At 33.5% G+C, this 16,849-nt stretch overlaps 1 protein-coding gene across 2 annotated transcripts in view; it reads right to left on the bottom strand.

Annotated features, from left to right (window-relative positions):
• Positions 1-4: 4 nt before the first annotated feature.
• cers1 (ceramide synthase 1) overlaps positions 5-16,849 on the bottom strand; it is a 57,937-nt gene continuing 41,092 nt past the window's right edge. Inside the window, exons 7-8 of one of the 2 annotated variants that reach the window (XR_012397655.1) lie at positions 4,877-5,704; positions 1,805-3,324 (exon numbers count right to left, since the gene is read on the bottom strand). Coding sequence is in view for 1 of the 2 variants with exons in the window: in XM_009295953.5 (XP_009294228.1) it covers positions 5,665-5,704 (40 nt within the window). In the remaining variant the exon portion in view is untranslated. Of the gene's footprint in view, positions 5,705-16,849 lie in introns of both variants that reach the window. The other variant, XM_009295953.5, reaches the window with a different exon arrangement.

The following is a 16,849-nucleotide window of genomic DNA, read 5'->3' as shown; positions in this document are numbered from 1 at the left end:
GCAGTTGTTTTTATTTCCTTTGGACGGTTTTTATTAAATGAAAAAACAACACAACACATCTTGTTTCAGTTCAGCTGGAATTATTACAATTCTTCTAATACACATGAGATAAAAACCTGTCACTCCTTTAGTGGTCTGATCAAGAATAAGTGGTCCATTTAAAAATGACAAATTTTCAAACAAAATGAATAACTTATTATTCAATGTTAAATTAATCTGTATAAATTTATTTCCTAAACACAGTTTGTACAGGAAAATTGAAACAGTAGTAAGAAATTACAGTGCAATTTTATTAATTAACATGATAAACCATGGATAATAAAACACCCCAAAAACACCTCAAATCCTCAACCGCACTGCCTTAACACTCACTGGGCGGTTAATAAATATTTTTGGCACTTTTATTTAAATATATCCTAGATTTCCACTCTCCAAACTCTCATTCTGACTGACATAAAAATTAATTAGCTAATTACAGATAATAATCAATGGAGTGTATGGTGGCGTTTAACGGGTTGTTGCTAGATCGGATATGCAACGAGGCCGGAAGTGAACGACAATTATTTAATAAATTTCCCATTTATTGTATTTTAATGCCTACGCCCACCCCAATCCTAAACCCAAAAGTCACAGCCCAAATAGTAATCGGCCCGAGCTCGGCTGCCCTTCGGCGGCTCCGACTCGACATTGGCGAGTGTTATCCGGGCCGAGTGCAGCCCGCAGCTCGCTCGCGCGCATGTGTTTGTGATGCGGCTGTAAAGTACTGGCCCGATTCATGTTAACCATATCTGGCCCGAGTCTGTCTGGAGAGTCCGGGCCGCTTCTGGCAAGGACTCTGCTGATGGCAACCGATTAAATTCTAATTTTATCTAGTAATTTGTTAGCTCAAAGTTCAATGATAATTTGAGAAAATATGGCACGACAGCAACAAAATAATATTTTGTGTGGATGGTCGCAATGTTTAGACGCAAACAAAACAATATTATTTATAAATGGATTATACATATCATTTAGAGAAAAACTGTGTAAAATGCGCTTATTATCGAGATAGCACACTCCTCTGTCGACTGTTTTTTTTTTTTTTTAAAGCAACGTAGAAACAGTAGTTGTACTGAATATTATTTATGCTATCTATTAAATTATCCAATAAATTGTATTTTATTAACGTCTACCCCCACCCCAACTGTCACTGTAATGTAAAAACAGTAGTTGTACCGAATATTATTTATGCTATCTATTAAATTACCCAAAAAATTTTATTTTTAACACCAACCCTAAACCCAATTGTCACAGTATTGTAAAAATATTAATTATAGTTTTACTGTGTCATAAAAATGCTACTATGATGAACATATCGCACTTCCGACCAGCCGTGTATCCGATCTAGACTTTACCCGTTTAACGGTCGTTGGAATCAAAGTTTCTGCGCATGCCCGTTTCTGTCATCATAACAAAACAAGTAGCGCCTCTGCTAATGAGCCGAAATTAGGTTTAAATGTCACAAAATACCTCAGAACGAACGTCTCCACGAGTACTTCGTTATTTTCAGTGCTTTGACAATGCCAGGTAAGGAAACTGAAAGGAATTTACCACCTACTCGATGATTGACGCGCGCATATCGAATACAGCAGCAGCTTCAATGAATATTACACGAAAAAAATATGTGCCAGTGAACTTTTCCATGAACAAAATTAACTCGGACATAAAGCAGTTAGCATTAGCACACGCTAGCATCCGGAACGGAAGACAGCTCGTTAGCATCTGAACGTGAAGATTAGCTTTTTTCCACGACAGGTTTTGTTTTGATACAGTAGGCAAACCAACAATTCAAGTATGGACAACTGGGTAATCATTTCCACTCGACTTTTTTTTCTCTATTACAGCATATTATCAAAACTCATGCATTCCCGAATACAACATTCGAATAAATACTCTAATTTGTGTAGGAAGTTCAAATGTTTGTCCATTACGAGCATAGACGACTGTGTTGTCGATCCATGTTTATATATTAACTTAACGCGATATTGGAGTATAGTTTTAGCCAATAGAAAGCTAGCTTTTTTTAAATGCCATTGCAGCAGTGCTCGTGGGAAAAATCCACATAAGGAATGCAAGCAGTATTTTTTAGAAACTAATCCGAAGATTGAAAACAATTCCCTTTCAGTCATGTACATTCAAACACTAGCTAACACTGTACACACATGACTAGCAGATGGTTTAAAAAGAAAGCTGATTGGTGCAGTAGTTCCCAAATAGTTTTGATGTATTGTGTATTGCATTTGTTTAAAACTTCTCTGGTAAAATGTATCAAAATTAAGTGACATTTTACTTCAGAAATCTACTAATGGGGTGTGAAATCTTAATTTAAATGTGAACAAGTTAAGTTTTTTATTCAATTAGCAGATTTTTATTTCTTGTTTTAAGTGTCGCTCAATTTTAAACCTTAAAATACATCTTGTGGTATTTTGCTTAAATATGTGTATGAGTCAAATATTTAGAGCCTAAATGTGCAGGTAAACATCAAATCATTCCTTATTAAGCTCTTTATCTTTGTAACCCAAGTTTATTGCTGTCTACGCAATTTATTGGTATTCATTTGTTCCAAATAATATAACAGAGTGTGGTTTGACGTCCTGCCCTTTGTTTGCAAACAACTATAATAGTTTTGATGTATTATTTTTATATTGCACTATAACTTTAAAACTTCTGATAAAATGTGTTAATATTAAGTGAGATTTTACTTCAGAAATCCACTAATGAGGTGTGAATCTTAATTTAAATGGGAACACGTTTTTTATTCTATTAGCAGATTTTTTTTAAGCGTCACTTAATTTTAAACATTAAAATACTACGTCTTGTGGTGTTTTGCTTAAATATGTGTATGGTAAAAAAACATTTAGAGCCTGAATGTGCAGGTAAACAACATCAAATCATTCCTTATTAAGCTTTTTATCTTCGTAACCTATGCTTATTGTTGTCTACGTAATTTATTGACATTTATTTGTGCCAAATAATATCACTGAGTTTGATTTGACGTCCTGCGCTTTGTTTGCAAACAACTATAATAGTTTTGATGTATTATTTTTGTATTGCACTATAATTGTTTAAAACTGATAAAATTTATAAAAATTAAGTGACATTTTACTTCAGAAATCCACTAATGAGGTGTGAAATCTTAATTTAACTGAGAACAAGTTCAGTTTTTTATTCCATTAGCAGATTTTTTTTTTTTTCTTGTTTTAAGTGGCGCTTAATTTTAAACATTAAAATACTACGTCTCATGGTATTTTGCTTAAATATGTGTATGATTCAAATATTTAGAGCCTAAATGTGCAGGTAAAAATCAAATCATTCCTTATTAAGCTCTTTATCTTTGTAACCCAAGTTTATTGCTGTCTACAGAATTTATTGGTATTCATTTGTTCCAAATAATATAACAGAGTGTGGTTTGACGTCCTGCCCTTTGTTCGCAAACAACTATAATAGTTTTGATGTATTATTTTTATATTGCACTATAACTTTAAAACTTCTGATAAAATGTATTATTATTAAGTGAGATTTAACTTCAGAAATCCACAAAGGAGGTGTAAAATCCTAATTTAAATGGGAACACGTTTTTGATTCTATTAGCAGATTTTTTTTAAGCGTCACTTAATTTTAAACATTAAAATACTACGTCTTGTGGTGTTTTGCCTAAATATGTGTATGTTTAAAATATGTAGAGCCTAAATGTGCAGGTAAAAAACATCAAATCATTCCTTATTAAGCTCTTTATATTTCTAACCCATGTTTACTGTTGTCTACGTAATTTATTGACATTTATTTGTGCCAAATAATATCACTGAGTGTGATTTGACATCCTGCACTTTGTTTGCAAACAACTATAATAATTTTGATGTATTATTTTTGTATTCCTCTATAATTGTTTAAAACTTCTGATAAAATGTATTAAAATTAGGTGAGATTTAAATGGGAACAAGTTTTTTATTCTATTAGCAGATTTGTTTTAAGCGTCACTTAATTTTAAACATTAAAATACTACGTCTTGTGGTGTTTTGCTTAAATATGCGTATTGTTAAAATATGTAAACCCTGAATGTGCAGGTAAACAACATCAAATCATTCCTTATTAAGCTCTTTTTCTTCGTAACCTATGCTTATTGTTGTCTACGTAATTTATTGACATTTATTTGTGCCAAATAATATCACTGAGTTTGATTTGACGCCCTGCGCTTTGTTTGCAAACAACTATAATAGTTTTGATGTATTATTTTTGTATTGCGCAATAATTGTTTAAAACTTCTCTGGTAAAATGTATCAAAATTAAGTGACATTTTACTTCAGAAATCTAATAATTGGGTGTGAAATCTTAATTTAAATAAGAACAAGTTCAGTTTTTTATTCCATTAGGAGATTTTTATTTCTTGTCTTTAGTTTTGCTCAGTTTTAAACATTAAAATACTACGTCTTGTGGTATTTTGCTTAAATATGTGTATGATTTAAATATTTAGAGCCTAAATGTGCAGGTAAACAACATCAAATCATTCCTTATTAAGCTCTTTATATTTCTAACCCATGTTTACTGTTGTCTACGTAATTTATTGACATTTATTTGTGCCAAATAATATCACTGAGTGTGATTTGACGTCCTGCGCTTTGTTTGCAAACAACTATAATAATTTTGATGTATTATTTTTGTATTCCTCTATAATTGTTTAAAACTTCTGATAAAATGTATTAAAATTAGGTGAGATTTAAATGGGAACAAGTTTTTTTTTCTATTAGCAGATTTGTTTTAAGCGTCACTTAATTTTAAACATTAAAATACTACGTCTTGTATTTTGCTTAAATATGTGTATGATTCAAATATGTAGAGCCTAAATGTGCAGGTAAACAACATCAAATCATTCCTTATTAAGCTCTTTATATTTCTAACCCATGTTTACTGTTGTCTACGTAATTTATTGGTATTCATTTGTGCCAAATCATATCATTGAGTGAGATTTGACGTCCTGCGATTTGTTTGCAAACAACTCAACAAGATACGGTATGAATTTATGAATTATACTACCCGTACTATCTAACACATTGTTAATTATTATTTTTATGTCTTATTATATGCATTTAATATTGCTATTTCTATTTCCCAGACCTTCAAACCCACCATTTGAGAACCACTCCACCAATAATCCACTACAAGATAAGTACTAATAACCCTTTTGAATGCCGTCGCTTCAGTTCTCCTGGAATCAAAATAAATACATACGAATAATCAAACCAACAAACGAAAAGTGGTCCCAGGTGATGACCACAAAATCAGCTGTACTTCATAATGCACAGGTTTGTATTTCATGGGCGGATATTTCGAAATAATTTCCATCTCAAGTTCCTGATTGACAACTGCAACGAAATCACACTCCTTTAACACAACGAGGACATTTTTAAAGCAATATCAGATGGATGACGATTAACATTCACAGTGCTAGGATTATATCATAACATGATGGAATTTTAAAAACGGTAGACAGCAGACGATAGTCGATTTGTTTCTTGTATGTTTTCCGGATGACTCTTCAAGCACCTAGGCGGTCTGAGGTTAGAATCAAACTAGGTCACATAAGTACCTTGCAGTCATTGTTCAGTGCCTGCAGGTGGCAGCACCTGCTCATTGTTGCTTCTTGTTGATCCCGTTCTGCACGTGTTTCCTACAAGAAAGAGATGTATATATTAAAAAAAAGCTCTTATTTGGGGGTGCTAGAAGAGATACCATAGCAGCCAGAAGCTAATGAGAATTGTTTATATACTTGGTGATTTGGGCGCCCTAAGCGATCCCAGGTATGGGCCCTAACATTAAAACTCAAAAGACTCTTTCTATATAGAGTAGATTTTATTTTCTTCAGTAGATTAGAATAAACTGCTTGTTAAAATACATTTTAAGTGCAACCTTTATCTTCCTAATGTAAAACTAATTACAATAAAATCACAAATAAATAGCAAGTTCAAAAACTGTACACTTAATTAGCCATGTTAGTGATTAGATTTTAATATTTGCATGTGCAGTACGAAAGAAACGTTCCATTATTCATGAGGGCCACTACTTTGGAAAAGAAGTAATACCATTAAAATCTTAATGTTTATAGAATGATTAATACTTAACATATGATAGAAAATTTATAAAAGAGCTATATGATTAATATAGGCTTTTTGGCATTGGTCGGGGCCCCCTTATTCCCTTGGTTTCTAAGCAGCTGCTTACTTTGATTATTGGTTATGTAAGAATTGAAATATTGCAAATATTCTGATATCTTTGACAATTCAAAACATGAGCTGAAAACAGAGACTGGTGACTTCACAACCCACCAGGGAGGAATGCGGGAAAAACCAGTTCCTGCTGCATTTGCATCTGAGTCTGCTTCATCCCCCTAACTCACACATATGGTCATTTCAATGTTTGAATGTTCTAGAATTAACCAAACTGACTTTAACTATCATGTTTGATATCATTTGAAATGTCTCAGTGCGATTGGTACAATGGTCTCATTCTCTCAGAAATAGACATAATCAGAACAATAAATATATAACTTCAGGCATCTTTTGAACCACTGTGAGGGGTGTGACACTAAGTGTGAATGCCTTTTGTTATACATTCACACCCCCTTTCTTGAGGGAATTCTCGGATTATTTAAGGTAAGGGCTAAGAAAAGCTCAAGGCGATTCTGCCTAACCAGATCAGCCCATAACATGGCTTGTTCCATGTTATGTATATTTCAAAGTCAGGAATGCATCTTTTTCATCTTGGATTTATCTTTGATAATTTGATGTTTTGTATTGATCGTTTATGAATTGACTGATTGAATTGGCATAATACATTTACCTGACTAATAAATTGTTATGTTTTGAATGATTCAAACAGAGTTCGTGTTATTATCACTGATAAATGTTGTTGTCCATAGCACTACAAGCCACTGTACAGGTTAGTAACGGACTAAAACATGTTAGACGGAGCAGCGTGGCACGCTAAACAATGTTGTTAGAGATCCGACTAACAAATTGGCATTATTTCATGTATATTTGGACTGTAAAAGGCCAACTATTTAGAACAACAAAATATTGTTGAAACTACTTTAAATGTGGATATTTAGGCCTTCATCTACAATAGTATAATCCTGCGCGATTATTATTAAAATACTTTGTCTTGATTAAGTAGATAACAGATCCATGGGGACCACATAAAAATCTCCTAAATTGAGTAAGTAGTGTTCTGCCTTTTTAGGAGAGTGGTTAATCGCCTCTGTTTAATGACCAAGACTGACAAGCTTGTATTAAGAGATTGTATACCCGGCCGGTGCAAGACTCGAGATGCTATCGGAATCTGAGTAAATGAGAATAAGGTATAATAACAAATCAAAAGAATATTCAATCACAATCTAAAATAATGTGAAAGGAAACAAAATAATCTTATCAATGTTTTATAATTGGAGTCAGATAAAACGAGGATAAACATATTAATATTCTAAACCATCTCATACTAAAATTGGAGTCAGATATGAGTTAAGTTTAATATAAATCAACATTGTGCACTGGAAAGACCGAACATGCAGTGAACCTTCATCCACCATTGGATACCGTCATTGGACCAACTGGCTGGACCCTACAAAATGGTGACCCCGACGTGATCTCCCAACTCAGGCGAGTTACGTCTTTCCAGCACAAAATGGATTTATATCAACCAAGAGGTTTGGATCTTCTATTCTATCTTCAGCTGCTGTGGTAAGTCAATTCTTCTTTGCCTATTAGAAATGTTGAGGGAAAGCTGGACGCACCCTTTATAAACACATTGATAGAATGAGTCGGAAATGCTCAAAAATGTTAGACCGGAATGCGTTATCCGGTGGGGTTGAGAATTAGACAAAACCACTTTGATTATCAGGGACATGATAGCAGCAGTATAGATAAATGCCATCCCTTGCTCTGAAATCTCTTTGTCTGCTAGGCAGCAAGAGTTGAAGCTTAAAATTGGAATAACATCATCCAAATTATATTCTGGAACTCAGTGGAGAGTCATAAATTAGATCCTAAAAGTTTAAATCAAAAACTATCCATTGTTTTAAATCTACTGTTTTATAAAAAAGAGAAAAATGGAAAAAAGGAAAACAGGAAAAAATGGTTTAAGATTTAAAAACAATTGTAAACTTTTAAATTGGATTAATAACAACAGTCTGTTTAAAGGCATTTGCATGTGAAAAATAAAGGTGAGCAGAACAGAATGATTTGATTGCAAAAAAGACAAATAGGCTCTAATGAAAAATCTGCTTTTACAAATCAGAAATTTGTCATTTAAATATAATGGTGATAAATTCAAATATGATGCTGATCAACTACACTGTAATCCCGAATAAGTTGACAAAACTCAAAAAATTTGAGGCAATCAGTTATGTAAAATTTTTTAAGTTATGAAATTATCTATTTTAAGTTAACAGAAACATTAAGTTTTGAGCTTGTTATACTCATGCAAGACACTTCAACTAACTTAAAATACCCAAGTTACTCAACTTATACATTTTAATTGCAATTAACTTAATTCCAAACTTTAAATACTTAAATCACCCAGCTGATAGCATTTTTTAAAGATTACATTTTTTCAAACTCAAAAATAAGAAAAAGTTCTGAATACTCATTAAGGTTAATTAAGATAAACGAATTTTAAGGATTTAAGTTAATAGAGCTCAATTCAATTAATTAGTTACAGCATTAGGGTTTACAGTGTAAAATATCCACTATACTTTAATTTAATCTCAAAACAGACTAAATATAAAAGAAATTCTAAGATTTTAACTTTAAATCAGCCCTTAGACCTCCTGATGGCTCAAACCTTTTCATATTCAAATGTCCTGACAGAGAGCAGAGAAATCTCACCTCAGTGATAATAAGATGCTCAGAATGTGTTTGCTGTATTTGCATAAAACAATACATTCTTCCATTTGGCCATAAGCCTTTGCTGACCCTTTTGTTCTCCATGCAACTTACAAGCAAACACAACCCTGATCACAAGATAAAAGCATTAAGCTAAAATGCACTGTTGTTCTAAAAACACTCTCCAGAGACCAGATATAATTAAATTTTAATATTTAATATTTTAATATAATATAATTACATTAGGAATAAACAATAATGAACATTATATTATAATCGCCAATCATGGCACTAAAGACCAAGGGTGAAACATTCACCTTGAGGAGGTTTGCTTTCTTTATGCTTAATGAAAACACTGACAGAACTACTATAGCATAACTGATTGTAAACCAATAAAATCCTCGCTGAAAAACACCACCTACAATTAAAATTTGATCAGAGAATTAAACTCACCAGAAAAATAATGAAAGGGGGATGGATATGATAACATTCAGAGTTACCAAAGTTTTTATGGGTCAAAAGATCTAACCTGTGAGTCACACCATAAAATGACAACCGTTAAGCAGAGAACACCAAAAGGGTGAAATGATTTCTGCCAACAGATCTGACTGTTAATGAGAGCAAAAAATGAACTATGGGTATCGGCCCATTAGATTGTGAACTGAAATTAATGAAAAATCATTGATTGATTCAGAAAAATGTCCCCAGCGGAACTGGGAGATAATGCTCAGAATACAGCAGACTGTGTAAACAGGTGTTACACACTCACAATATGCTGAAATCAACAACAGCAATTCACATCTGACCAGCAACATCATGTGGCTTCCAGAATTAATATTGCAAGATGATGCATTAACATTAATTCCACATGATTGAATTTGAAACTGATGAAAATTCTAAAAATGGTTCTCTCTGCTTTTGTTCTCATCTTAGGCGGACCAATAACAAAGAACACTCCAGATCCGGTCCACATCAAACAAATACAAATGAGGGCAACAAAAGGTTAAGCCATAGCCTGAGGCCAAAAGTCTCCCATCTTGCATCTCAAAGCAAGAACCCCTGTGGTGCTAACACCTCACCTGCAGTGAGTCCTCTGAAAAAAAGTCTTTGATCAGTCATCAGAATAACAATTATCCACAGCTGATCTTATCAATGGATTCAGCATTCTAGGAGGCTATGTGATTTCGCAAAACATCTTTCTTCAACAAAGATGTAAATTTACATGTTAAATGAAACAGAGACACAAAAAGATCTCATAGTTAAAATCTTCCCAAATTGCTTAATAGCAATGGGACTAAAACCTTGGTTACCTAGAGGCGATAAAGAACTTTACTGCATTGTTCCTGCAAAGACCAATAGCAACAGACTCTATTGTCACGAATCCTGGTGGCATTTTTAAATTTGTTTTTATACTATACACATGTTAAACCACATGTCCTGTATGAAAATGGAATTAACTATGTTGAAATTCATGCTTTGATCTCCAAAAGTAGAAAACTCTGCTATCCCCTGTATAGCTGCAGTTTGAACTACAAACAGGAGTATAGAGTGTGATAATTAAATTAACCATGAAAATGCATTTTTTACAGGATCCAGCGTTGAACATTGCACCTTAAAATGCTCCGTAAAAGATATTATATGGAATCAATTTGAGCCGGAACACACCTCATGTTCACATTCTTATGCTGGCTCCCTGTTAAACAGGACTAAAATTTTGCAACACAATTATAAAAGTTGATTACCATTGTTCGGAGCATTACACTGACACATAGCCACAGGTAAACCCAGGCACATAGATAACACCTTAGTCTTCAAAGACCCAGGAGTCAAATCTCTTTAGTTAAGATCTTTTGTCCATGTTTATACGAACAAAACACATTAGCCTCACACACATAGAACAGAATAATTAATCTGATGACAGACGAGACAACAAACACCCTCTGACACCCTCTGTCAGCTGAAAAGAAATTACACATTTGCATGGCTTTGACAACAAATTGATGGTATAAAACTTCAATAGAGGCGAACTTGCCATAGATACACTGACTGTTGTGGGGATGGTTGACAAACCAGAGGGCCCCTGGTTTTCCAATCTATCACCAATAACAGGTATAAGTGCTAAAGTGATTAAAATTAAACCGAAGTGAGGACACTTCTAATAATCACTAGGACATTTAAATTTGACAAATACCATCAATTGTGTTCAAGCCCCCCCACACGCACATAAACACACACACACACACACACACACACACACACACACACACACACACACACACACACACACACACACACACACACACACACACACACACACACACAACATACACACACAAACACACACATTATTATAGATATACCTTCATAATTATGGTTAAATAATGTGATTACTATCATGTATGACAAATATCTTCAAGTTTTTTTGTTTCATTTTGAAAATGAATGTCATTTATTTGAATGTATTGTCATGATGATATGTTTTATGATGCATACTGCCTGTTATACTGTTTTAATAAGTTGCACTGACCTTTTGATAGCTTTACCTTGAGTAATTCAAACCAAGAATATTTAATATTCTCCCTATCATTATACCCTATCTCAGTGGTGACAAAGACTTATCTGTTTTTGATTGGACCATTTAAACAGATTGAAAGAGACCTGAGACCAGTTGTACGACTCGCACTTGCTGACTTTTATGTTTTGATCATATATTTTATGCTTAACCTCATGACTTTCTCCAATGCAGAATGACACAAGTTCATAACTGTTCAATCGCTGAGCCATCAAGTTGCTGTTTAGGTGTCCGAGAGAAGGCAGTGTATACACACTGTAGACCCCCACATGCCGATGTCTGCATATCTGGAGATGACCAGATTCATCAGAAGAAGCAGACTATGAGAAGCCCACACGACGTGGACACTTTTGTCAGGGGAAGGACACAGTGGAAGCTATGAAGGCCTGTATGGACTGAATGAGCAGTGCATTCGGGTCAGGCTCATCAAAAGAGGTGAAAACGAGCCTGGACCTGTTTAGCTACCTGCTGAACACGACTTACAACTGATAATGCTGCAGAGACTGTCTTGAATTGCCCCTGAACGACCTCAACAAGGATACATAGTGACCCCATGGACACATTTATATCTGACCCACGGGATCAAATGGGGGTTATCTGTAAGAATTGAAATATTGCAAATATTCTGATATCTTTGACAATTCAAAACATGAGCTGAAAACAGAGACTGGTGACTTCACAACCCACCAGGGAGGAATGCGGGAAAAACCAGTTCCTGCTGCATTTGCATCTGAGTCTGCTTCATCCCCCTAACTCACACATATGGTCATTTCAATGTTTGAATGTTCTAGAATTAACCAAACTGACTTTAACTATCATGTTTGATATCATTTGAAATGTCTCAGTGCGATTGGTACAATGGTCTCATTCTCTCAGAAATAGACATAATCAGAACAATAAATATATAACTTCAGGCATCTTTTGAACCACTGTGAGGGGTGTGACACTAAGTGTGAATGCCTTTTGTTATACATTCACACCCCCTTTCTTGAGGGAATTCTCGGATTATTTAAGGTAAGGGCTAAGAAAAGCTCAAGGCGATTCTGCCTAACCAGATCAGCCCATAACATGGCTTGTTCCATGTTATGTATATTTCAAAGTCAGGAATGCATCTTTTTCATCTTGGATTTATCTTTGATAATTTGATGTTTTGTATTGATCGTTTATGAATTGACTGATTGAATTGGCATAATACATTTACCTGACTAATAAATTGTTATGTTTTGAATGATTCAAACAGAGTTCGTGTTATTATCACTGATAAATGTTGTTGTCCATAGCACTACAAGCCACTGTACAGGTTAGTAACGGACTAAAACATGTTAGACGGAGCAGCGTGGCACGCTAAACAATGTTGTTAGAGATCCGACTAACAAATTGGCATTATTTCATGTATATTTGGACTGTAAAAGGCCAACTATTTAGAACAACAAAATATTGTTGAAACTACTTTAAATGTGGATATTTAGGCCTTCATCTACAATAGTATAATCCTGCGCGATTATTATTAAAATACTTTGTCTTGATTAAGTAGATAACAGATCCATGGGGACCACATAAAAATCTCCTAAATTGAGTAAGTAGTGTTCTGCCTTTTTAGGAGAGTGGTTAATCGCCTCTGTTTAATGACCAAGACTGACAAGCTTGTATTAAGAGATTGTATACCCGGCCGGTGCAAGACTCGAGATGCTATCGGAATCTGAGTAAATGAGAATAAGGTATAATAACAAATCAAAAGAATATTCAATCACAATCTAAAATAATGTGAAAGGAAACAAAATAATCTTATCAATGTTTTATAATTGGAGTCAGATAAAACGAGGATAAACATATTAATATTCTAAACCATCTCATACTAAAATTGGAGTCAGATATGAGTTAAGTTTAATATAAATCAACATTGTGCACTGGAAAGACCGAACATGCAGTGAACCTTCATCCACCATTGGATACCGTCATTGGACCAACTGGCTGGACCCTACAGTTAAATTTGTTATTAAGGTCTACCCCTACCCCGACCTTAAAACCAACCCTCAGTCATGTAAAAACAGTAATTAAGCTAAGTATTTTTTATGTTATTTATTAAATTACCCGTTAAATGTATTTTATTCGCGTCTACGCCTACCACAATCCTCACAGTAATGTAAAAACAGCGATTATGCCGAGTATTATTCATATTATTTATTAAATTACCCATAAAATTGTATTTTATTAGCGTCTACTACTAAACCAAGCATCACAGTAATGTAAAAAGGTATATTATTCATATTAATTATTAAATTACCTGTTAAATGTATTTTATTAGCGTCTACCCCTACCCCAGCCCTCACAGTAATGTAAAAACAGTAATTATGCAGAATATTATTAATTTTATTTACTAAATTACCCATAAAATTTTATTTTATTAGCCTCTACCCCGACCACAACCCTTACAGTAATGTAAAAACAGTAATTACACATAGTTTTATTCATATTATTTATTAAACTACCCATAACATTGTATTTTATTAGCGTCTACCGCAACCACAACCCTCACAATAGTGTAAAAATGATATATTATTTATTAAATTACCCATTTAATGTATTTTATTAGCGTCTACCCTACCCCAACCCTCACAGTAATGTAATAATCGTAATTATGCTGAGTATTATTCATTTTATTTATTAAATTACCCATATAAATTGTATTTTATTAGCCTCTACCCCAACCACAACCCTCACAGTAATGTAAAAACAGTAATTATACAGATTATTATTCATATTATTTATTAAATGACCTTTAAATGTGTATTTTTTTGGCATATTCCCTGTTATTTATTAAATTACCCATAAAATTGTATTTTATTAGCGTCTACCGCTACAACAAACCTCACAGTAATGTAAAACCAGTGATTATGCCGAGTATTATTTATATTATTTATTAACTTACCTAAACAACTGTATTTTATTGGCATCTACCCTGACCACAACCCTCATTGCAATGTAATATTGGTAATTATGCAGAGTATTATTCATGTTATTTATTATATTAATCAAAAAATTGTATTTTATTACCGTCTACCCTGACCACAGCCCTCACAGTAATGTAAAAACAGTAATTATGCAGAGTATTATTCAGGTTATTTATTAAATTACCCATTAAATTTATTTTATTAGCCTCTACCCCGACCACAACCCTCAAAGTAATGTAATAATGGTAATTATGCAGAGTATTATTCTTGTTTTTTATTAAATTGCCCATAAAATTGTATTTTATCAGCCTCTACCCCGACCACAAACCTCACAGAAATGTAAAAACAGTGATTATCCCGAGTATTATTCATATTATTTATTAAATTACCTATAAAACTGTATTTTATTGACATCTACCCCTACCACAACCCTCATAGCAATGTAATATTGGTAATTATGCAGAGTATTATTCATGTTATTTATTATATAAATCAAAAAATTGTAGTTTATTACCATCTACCCTGACCACAGCCCTCACAGTAATGTAAAAACAGTAATTATGCTGAGTATTATTCTTGTTTTTTATTAAATTGCCCATAAAATTGTATTTTATCAGCCTCTACCCCGACCACAACCCTCACAGTAATGTAAAAACAGTAATTATGCAGAGTTTTATGCATATTATTTATTAAATTACCCATTAAATGTATTTTATTAGCGTCTACCCTACCCCAACCCTCACAGTAATGTAAAAACAGTAATTATTCATAATGTTTATTTTATTAACCATAAAATTATTGTTATTTAAAATTATTATTATTGCAATTACCCCTCACAGTACACTCACAGTAATGTAAAAACATTATTTGTTGTACGGTAATTGTATTGTTGTAATATTATAAATAATTATCGTTAACTTTTTTTGTTGCAATTTCTATAACAATGAGGAGTATAAAGAAACAAGAAGTACAATAATAATATAAAAGGAAAAAATAATAAGACAAGGCAAATTAATTTTCAAATGTCAGAAGTTTAAGGCTTTCAATTAATGTTGTATTTCCCACTTTATTATATTTTGTCTCTTTTAATGAATGACAGTGGAACATTTACATCTTAAAAATTAGTAAAACTCATTTTATACTGGCCAGTTACACTTGCGATTTAAAGATTTTTTGATAAATCATGAGTAAATTCACAATACATCAAAGTTTGAAATGTTTTTTTAAAAAAAAGAAATACCCTTATATTTGAGCTGCAGTTCAGTCTCAGTACGTTGTTTCACTTGAAAAGTCAAATTGCACCAGAAAAATTTTGCATAAACACAATCATAAAACAAATGTAGGATATTTTATCATCCTTATTACAAAAAAGCACACTTCAAATCAGAATTGTTCTATAAAATACAATGAACCATCTTCTCTAAATTTATTTGCGACCAAAAAAAAAAAATGTCAGGCCAGAATGAGGTAATCAGTGGGCGCATGTGGCATGGTGCGATTATATCGCTTCAAGGTCAGAAAGATAAGGATAGCGCTAATGCTACGATGCTAGTCACATCCACACAAGCCTGTGGGTTTATCCAATCTCCACGTTTCACAGATCAGGTTGAAGCAGACCGTGATCTCAGGTTGCATTACCCTAAACCTGCAGCTACTGTTGTCATCAGGTGTGTGTGGCACAAAAGCTGACGTAACATGTAACTAGCATATAAGGCTAAAGCTAATACTGCTGATCTTGACTAAGCACAAATAAAGCAAGGGTGCTTTTAGGTATCCAACAGCCACTCGGTCTGTCAGTGCTTTGCAGTAAATGTTTTGGTAAAGCATTGTAACCTAAAATGGACATTCTACTTCATGAGAATGGGCAGATTTATGGCTTAAGTGCACATGTACACCACTACAGTTAATTAAACTTTTTGGTACATGACTTAATCTAGAATTGCGGATTTTCCTTAAACTGGACTGACAGTATAATGTGTAATTTACAATGTAATTTACAGCAAAATAAATCTGTTATGGGGTGGCACGGTGGCTCAGTGGTTAGCACTGTCTCCTAACAGCAAGAAGGTCGCTAATTTGAGTGTTTCTGTGTGGAGTTTGCATATTCTCTCCCTTTTGGTGTGGGTTTATGCGTGTATGTGTGTGCGCATGTGTAAATGAGTGTGTATGATAACAGAGTTGGCATTTTCCACAATTTTGTGCTTTGGCTTGAGATGCTAACCTCAAACCGAACAACCACATGGCATGTTTAAAATCAAATTGTTTGCATTTTCATCATATTATTGTTTTTTTAAATGTGACTGAGAGATTTACTGAAATATAACAGTATCAGAGCTGACAAACCATCTACTATTGATGTTAAGGCTGCAACGAGGAATCGATTACTGAAAGCGTTGGCAACGAATTTCATAATC

This window comes from Danio rerio, chromosome 22 (genome assembly GCF_049306965.1).
Source record: "Danio rerio strain Tuebingen ecotype United States chromosome 22, GRCz12tu, whole genome shotgun sequence".
Classification (NCBI taxonomy): Eukaryota; Metazoa; Chordata; class Actinopteri; order Cypriniformes; family Danionidae; genus Danio; species Danio rerio.
Note: the sequence above shows the minus strand (reverse complement) of the source record. Positions and strands in the feature narration are given on the sequence as shown.